This window comes from Tenrec ecaudatus, chromosome 5, assembly GCF_050624435.1.
Source record: "Tenrec ecaudatus isolate mTenEca1 chromosome 5, mTenEca1.hap1, whole genome shotgun sequence".
Lineage (NCBI taxonomy): Eukaryota > Metazoa > Chordata > Mammalia > Afrosoricida > Tenrecidae > Tenrec > Tenrec ecaudatus.
Genome location: NC_134534.1, coordinates 104,564,161 through 104,572,407, shown reverse-complemented (window position 1 = coordinate 104,572,407; position 8,247 = coordinate 104,564,161). Strand labels below are relative to the sequence as shown.

General features: G+C 44.1%; 1 protein-coding gene across 1 annotated transcript; it reads left to right on the top strand.

The window, feature by feature from the left end:
* The first annotated feature begins 7,562 nt into the window (after positions 1–7,562).
* LOC142448879 (ubiquitin-conjugating enzyme E2 variant 1-like) lies at positions 7,563–7,979 on the top strand. Its single transcript, XM_075550708.1, has 2 exons — positions 7,563–7,714; positions 7,835–7,979. The coding sequence occupies exons 1-2, from the start codon at positions 7,563–7,565 to the stop codon at positions 7,977–7,979; spliced, it is 297 nt and encodes a 98-aa protein (XP_075406823.1).
* The last annotated feature ends 268 nt before the right edge of the window (positions 7,980–8,247 follow it).

Genomic DNA, 8,247 nt, shown 5'->3' with positions numbered 1-8,247 from the left:
AGTCTCCCTTCCCCCCTTCTCTGCTGTCCCTCTCCCAGGGAAGAGGTCACATGTGGATCCTTGTAATCAGTTCCCCCTTTCCAACCCACTCTCCCTCCACTCTCTCAGCATCGTCCCTCACACCCTTGGTCCTGAAGGTATCATCCACCCTGGATTCCCTGTACCTCCAACCCTCATATGCACCAGTGTACAGCCTCTGTCCTATCCAGCCCTGCAAGGTAGAATTCGGATCATGGTAGTTGGGGGGAGGAAGCATCCAGGATCTGGGGGAAAGCTGTGTTCTTCATCGATACTACCTCACACCCTAATTAACCCATCTCCTCTCCTAAACCCTTCTATGAGGGGATCTCCATTGGTCGACACTTGGGCCTTGGGTCTCCACTCTGCACTTCCCCCTTCATTTAATATAATATATATATATACATACATATATACATATACACATATATACACATACATACACACACTTATATCTTTTTTTTTTTTGCATGATGCCTTATATCTGGTCCCTTGGGCACCTCGTGATCGCACTGGCCAGTGTGCTTCTTCCATGTGGGCTTATTTGAAACCCAGGGACAAGGGAAAAACATGGGACCCAAAATGGTAGAGAAGGGGGAGTGGCAGGCCTGGTGGGAAATGATCAAGGGTAAGGTTGCTTAGAGAAGAGGTATACTCTAGCCCAGGTGGCGTTGAAGCATGGTAGTAGGGCAGGAGGAAAGTCAAGGGAGATGGAGGAAAGAGCTAGGAGTCAAAGGGCATTCATGGAGGTCTAGACAAAGACATGTACATGCAAATATATATAGGAGGATGGGGAAATAGATCTACGTGTCTATATTTATAGGTCAAGTATCAAGGTGGCGGAAGGACCTTGAGCCTCTACTCAAACACTCCCTCAATGCATGAATACCTTCTTTTATTAAATTGGAACTCTATGATGCTCACTCTCCCGACACAACAGCTGGAGCCAAAGTGGGTGAACAAGTAAATGTGGTGAAGAAAGCTGATGGTGCCCGGCTATCAAAAGAGATAGCGACTGGGGTCTTAAAGGCTTGAAGATAAACAAGCGGCCATCTAGCTCAGAAGCAACAAAGTCCACATGGAAGAACACACCAGCCTGTGTGATCGAGTGGTCCCAAAGGGATCAGTTACCAGGCATCAAAGAACAAAAAATCATATCATTGACTGCACACCTCCATGATAGGATCGCTGAAGACAAATGGGTGCATAAGCAAATGTGGTGAAGAAAGCTGATGGTGCCCGGCTATCAAAAGAGATAGTGTCTGGGGTCTTAAAGGCTTGAAGGTGAACAAGCGGCCATCTAGCTCAGGTTTTATCTTTTAAAGCAATTTATTGACATATAATTCATTTAAAAAACAATTTAATGTAGTACAATGTGCAATCATTGCCACAATCAACATTATATCAGTTTCTTCATTCTTTTAAAAAAATCATTTTATTAGGGGCTCATACACCTCCTATCACAATCCATACATACATCAATTGTGTAAAGCACATTTATACATTCATTGCCCTCATCATTCTTAAAACATTTGATCTCCACCCAAGTCCCTGGCATCAGGGTCTCATTTTTCCCCTACCTCCCCATTCTCCCCTTCCTCTTAAACCCCTGATAATTTATAAATTATTATTTTGTCATATCTTGCTCTGTGCCACGTTTCCCTTCCCCCACTTTTCTGTTGTCTGTCCCCAGGGAGGAGGTCACATGCAGATCCTTGAAATAGGTTCCCCCTATTCAACCCATTCTCCCTCTACCCTCCCAGTATCGCCACTCACGCCGCTGGTCCTGAGGGGATCATCGCCCTGGCTTCTCTGTGTTTCCAGTTCCCATCTGTACCAGTGTATATCCTGTAGTCTAGTCAGGCTTGCAAGATAGGATTCAGATCATGACAGTGGGCAGAGGGGAGGGGGTGAGGGGGAGCGGCGGAAGCATTTAGGAACTAGAGGAAAGTGGTATTTTTCATCATTGCTACATCGCCCCCTGACTGTCTCGACTCCTCCCAAGACCCTTCTGTAAGGGGATGTCCAGTGGCCTACAAATGGGCCTTGGGTCTCCACTCTGCACTACCCTGCTCATTCACTATGGTAAGATTTTTGTTCTGATGATGCCTGATAACCTGATCCCTTGACACCTTGTGATCGCACAGGCTGGTGTGCTTCTTCCATGTGGGCTTTGTTGCTTCTGAGCTAGATGGCCACTTGTTTACCTTCAAGCCTTTAAGACCCCAGACACTATCTCTTTTGATAGCCAGGCACCATCAGCTTTCTTCGCCACATTTAGTTGTTCACCCACTTTGTCTTCAGCGGTCATATCAGGGAGGTGAGCACAAAATGATACGATTTTTTTGTTCTTTAATGCCTAATAACTGATCCCTTCAGCACCTCGTGGTCACACAGGTTGGTGTGCTTCTTCCATTTGGGCTTTGTTGCTTCTGAGCCAGATGGCTGCTTGTTTACCTTCAAGCCTTTAAGACCCCAGATGCTATCTCTTTTGATAGCTGGGCACCATCAGTTTTCTTCACCACATTTAGTTCTTCGCCCACTTTGTCTTCAGCGGTTGTGGTGGGAAGGTGAGCATCATAGATTGCCAATTTAATAGAAGAAAGTATTCTTGCATTGAGGTAGTACTTGAGGGGAGACCCAATGTCCCTCTGCTACCTTAATACTAACCTTATAAATATATGAACATAGATCTATTTCCCCATCCTCATATATAAATCTATTTGCATATGTACATGTCTTTATCTAGACCTCTATAAATGCCCTCTGACTCCCAGCTCTTTCTTCTATTTCCTTTGACTTCCCTCCTGTCCCAATATCATGCTCAGTCCCCACCAGGGTTTCAGCAATTCCTCTTAGTTACATTACCTTTGATCATGCCCAACCAGGCCTCCCACACCCTCCTTACCACCAATTTGGATCACTTGTTGTTGCCTTGTCCCTGGGTTTATTAACACCACTACCTTTCCCCCCACCTCCCTGTCTCCCATGTCCCCACAGAACTATCGGTCCCATTGTTTTCTCCTCCAATTGTTCATCCAGCCTGTCTTATTCAGACAGACCTGCGGAGATAGTAACATGCACAAAAACAAGACAGAGCACAACCAAGCAACAAAACAACAACAAACCAATGACAAAAACAAAACACAACAAGAAAGAAAAGCTTGTAGTTAGTTCAAGGATTGTTTGTTGTTTGTAGTTCAAGGAGTATTTTTCCAGTCCAGTCTGTTGAGGCACCACGCAATGGCCCCAAAGTCCACCTTCAGCATTCCCTAGGAACCTCACCACTCCATTCCCTTGCTGTTCTGTTGCTTCCCCTTAATGTTTTGCCTCAGTGTGGCGGGATCCGATTGGGTGCAATTCCTTCACTGTGTCTCCGGTGTTGTCACCTATAGGGCTGTGGGTCAGTGAGGGACATCGTGTCTCATAGTGGGGCCAGCCATGTAGTCCTCTCTATTGACTGGCTGTTCTAATTGGGATCATCGACCTCTTGGCCTGGTGGGCCATGATGTGCTCCACTCTCTCCTCCTCCCCCTTCATCTGCTCCCATGTGCTCTAATCAGATATGTCCCTCTTCCAGAGCTATATATTCAGTGTGGTCCTTTGAAATAAATTCTTCTGAGGGGAGGGGCAGATGTCCCCTTTGTAGTTGGGATTGGGATCAGACCCCTAGACCTTTCCACTGGTTCCCTACTCCACACCAGCATGTTGCATTCACATCTTGGAGCATCAGGTAAGTCTTGTCCCTCTTTCCCTGTGGACACACAAACAATACCTTCCCCTTGGGTGGGTTAGTGCCCTGTGGCCCCACTACCCTTTTCTTTTTTATTATTTTTTTCCTCTCCCTCCCCACCTCCTTTTTAGTTGTCTACCATGTGTATCTCTGTAGTTGGTCTGGTCACTGCCATGTTACCTGGTCCTCACCCCACGAATATTTGTATACCGCAGCTTTTTCCCTATGCCCCATTTGCCTTTTTTTTTTTAAGCTTACCTTAGCAGCCTTTCAAGCCTTTCTATATTTAAGTCAATGCTATCTTTGGGTCTGTTTCCTCTTTGTTGCCCTCTGGGTGAGGTTGTTCTATGTGGCGGTCTCTTATTTATGCTTGGTGAGTGCTGTTCTTCTGTCCATACTGGGTCTGCAAGGATCTTTTGTAGGGCTGGGTTTCTTCTAATGTATTCTTTGAGTTTTTCCTTGCCTGGAAGACTCTTACTTCTCCATCTATCTTGATTGATAATTTGGCTGGATAGAGTATTCTTGGGTTTGTGTTGTTTTCCTTCAATTTTTGGAACATGTTACTCCACTCTCTCTTCTTCTCCATAGTTTCTGCTGACAGGTCTGAACATATTCTTATTTGGAACTTTTATATATGATTGCTTGTTTTCCCCTAGCTGGTCTCATGATTTTCTCCTTTTCCTCAAATTTGGATAATTTAACTATTATGTGCCTTGGCGACATCTTCTTGGGACTCAGTCTTGTTGGTGTTCTTTCAGCCTCCTGAATGGTTGCCTGGTTTTCATTCTCTAATCTGGGGAAGCTTTCCTCCAAGAATTCTCTCACTATTATTGCAGATGATTTCTTGGCTCTGTCTTCCTCCAGTAAGCCAATAATTCTAATGTTGTTCCGCTTCATAGCATCAGACATAGCTCTTAAGTTTTCTTCAGCTTCTCTGATGATCTTATTATATTTTTGTTCGTGTTTGTTAAAGACTGCTTGGCTGTCCTCCAAGTCACTGATGCGGGTCTCTGATTCCTCCAGTCGCTTCTCGAGGTCCATGAGTGTGCTACTGGTTTTTGTTATCTCCTCCCTAAGCTCCCGTATTTCCTCTTTGATTTATGGCTTTTACCTCTTCTATCATTTCATCCTTTTCTGTATTGTTTCCCTCATATCCTCTATGACTCCAAGTAGTATTCTGAAAATTTCTGTGGCAGCTCAATGTCTGCTTCTGCTACGCATGTCATTATGTTCAGGACAGCTTTTGGCATTGCCTTTTGTTTCTCTCATTTTCTCGTTGAGGTCGTTGGAGCTGATGGCTGTTTGCATGGCATTGTTTTAGATGAGCCAGGTGCCATTTTCCAGGGAGCCAAAGAGCACTGGCTCTCTCTGGGAGACTTGTAGGAGTGCTTCTTCGAACTGCCTATAGCTTCTTTCACTATGGAATTAACCTACCGCTTTGTCCTCCTGTGGCTTCCCTCTCAGAGGAGTGACCCAGAAGGGTTGCCTGCTTTGATGTTGCAGAGGTTGGGCAGAGGCTCCTGCAGCAGCTTTTGTTGAGGACTGTTGGCCAAGCTGCCTTATGCCCCCAGGCACAGAGGCAGGAATTCCCTAGAAAGAAATTGAGAAGCGTGGGGGTCAGCAGGACTTTTCCCAGCCTAGCTAACTACACAGGATGGAGCTCACCTGGCTGGGTGTGGCACAGGCATAAATTCCCTAGTCTAAGGGGAGTGGTCCGAAGATTAGCAGTAGACTGTGGGAGACCAAGAAAGAAGCAAAGAGGGGGGGAGGGTTAAAAGCAAACCCGATGAGCCTGAGAAATTTATTTTTTTTTGTCTCCCTGGCCAGCTAGAATAAAATCAAATAAAATTGTCTCTCACCATCACTGGGCTGCATTTCTTTGCTGTTTAAAGCTGACACTTGCTACAGCGGGGTTTTTTATGCTAAAAGCTGCCAGGCCCTGTAGCTGAGTTCTGGCATTCCTTAGCCAGGTTGCTTCTTATACTGATTTATGTTAAAGGCCTCCATCTAAGTGCTCCTTGGAGCTAAGCAACCAGACTTGGGTTTGAGTTTTAAACCAATAACATATATTTCACACACACACCCTTTTTTTTTCTTTGCTTGTGATGTGCTCCAATTTGGGGGCTGTCAGGCTGGCCCCCAGAGGAAGAGATCCAGCTTATTAGGGGGGTTGTTTCCTTCTCACCCAATTGGAACTAAATTTGCTCCCTGGACTCCCAACTTTCCGCCTATTTTCTCCCACACCATGATCTTCCTAAGGTAATACTATATTTTTCTTTTACTCTAAATTATAGCTACCCGCCACCACTCCCATGGCCGTGCGCTTAATGCAGCCAACCAAGCGGAGAGCTCCGGAGTGGAATTCCCCTCGTGTCTGGGATTCTGTCCCATCAGGCCTGCAGAAATCGCTATTCCCGGGCAAGGGCACAGCCAGGGCCTGCAGGCTCGCCAAAGCTAGAGCGCTTTAAAGAGTTCTTGGTGATAACGCACCCCCACCTCAGGCCCGCCTCTGGAAAAAAAAAAAGAGTTCTTGGTTTGCTTTTGTGAGTGGAAATCCCACACAAAAAGGAGTTCAGGAGAAACCCTGGTACCCTAGTTCTAATTTCAGAACTCCACCTCCCCCGTTTCCTTTGCCTTACCTCCCAATTTTCTGGTCTGGCATCAGGACCTCCAGAGAGATGAGTCCTATCTGGTCTCCATTTTCTCCCACTCTCCCCTCCTCCAACTTTTCAGAGGCTCATTTTATACACAGCAGGGCACTCCAGGGAATCCTGTTCACAATTACTGATGCATGAATAGTATCTTCCCCAACCTTCTCTCCAGACCTAGTCAATAAGAGGTCACTTGGTTGGAGTCAGAGATTTGGGCTAGAAGAGCCATATTAAATAACTCACAGCCTCTGCAATACAGGCTCTGCTACTGATCTTTTCAGAACCATGAATCATAGAAGAGATGCAAAATAAATGATCATGGGGAATGTCAGGATTTTATAAAAGTGGGTAGGGTTGTAGATATCACCACCTTATAAGTTTGGCTTTATATTGTACAGGATTCTAGGATGGAAAAGACTAGACAAAAAAAAGTCATCAGCTAATATGTATAAATGTGCTTGATATAATTGATGTATGGATTGTTATAAGAGCTGTACGAGCCCCCAATAAAGTGATTTATTTTTTAAAGTAATCAAAAATTCAGTGAAAATGACCTTTGCGCACATTTGCTTTTTTTAAAAAATGCCATACAAATTCAAAATGTTTCTAATAGAACGCTTTTATAATAGTTGACTTTCTTCACCTTTGCTCCAATCTGAAAGCCTTTCTTTAACATCCATACATACTTTTACTGCACACTTTTAAAGGACTTCAAATAGTTTGTGATCAAATGGAATCAAAAGATGAGAGGTTAAAAAAAGATAAAATGTGGTGAGTAGAGCACTATGAAACCTTCTCCTCAGTCCTTCAACTTGTGGCTTGACCTTCTTTAATGGTAATACACAATGTGATTGTCAAACTAGATATCATGCTTATATCTGAGGAGGACATGGAATTGTTAATATATTCAATCATCACAGAATTTTCTGTTTGGCCTCTGGTTGAACCTATCACTGTCAACGTTGTATTGTTCTCTATGTGTCAGATGAAGCAAAGATTGTACTCTTTGAATCATTTGCATCCCTGTGACTTCACCCACCACCTTGGATTCAGAAAATTTTTACAGCCACTTTCATCCTTACCCTGTTGGTATGACACAAGAAAATGAATGGTATTCTATGACCCATAAAACATGACATCTTGAGCAATAGCAATGCAAGATGACAGCCACCACCGACTGGGGAGTAAAAGTCCTACGCCATTTCCGACTGTTGGAAGAACTCGAAGAAGGGCAGAAAGGAGTAGGAGATGGCACAGTTAGTGGAGTCGAGAAGATGATGATGACAGGGATGATAATTGGGCTTCCAAGAACAATTTAGGAAAACCGGATATACAGCCTTAAAATAGAATGTGGACCTAAATCTCCAGAAGCATCCGCTTTGTATTTGTAACAAAATTCATATGACTGGAGATAACAGTTCTAATGGAGTGGTGGACCCAAGAGCCTATCAGTGCTAGCAAAATGGCAGAATTCCTACAGCATCAAAGTTGTCCTGCAAGAGCTCTGGTGCCTAATGATGTTTAAAGAAAATACGAAATTCCCTCCGCCACCCGAAGGACAGTGTTACAGCAATTAACCACCAAGAAAAACCACAGGCCCTCCACTCCCCCATTCCATTTAATCAGTTCTAATTTTCCAAAGTCGTACATGATTTTAGATCACGTCTTGTAGACCTCAAAGTACTGGACAGGGAGCTCCCATTCAAGGGCAATTTATCTTAAGGCACTATACAGGATACTAATGTTTTGTCCATTTGAAATATATAAGTTGTGCTCTAACAAAAAACAAATAAACAAAAACATGATATCTTGCATAAACAGCAAAATAAACAGAGTTACTGTCAA

Bases quoted from the DNA above. Each gene is read 5' to 3' on its own strand.
- LOC142448879 (XM_075550708.1), top strand. From the start codon at position 7,563: ATGACAGCCACCACCGACTGGGGAGTAAAAGTCCTACGCCATTTCCGA. The intron at 7,715-7,834 runs AATTTAGGAAAA...CTAATGGAGTGG, and splicing joins ATAATTGGGCTTCCAAGAAC to TGGACCCAAGAGCCTATCAG.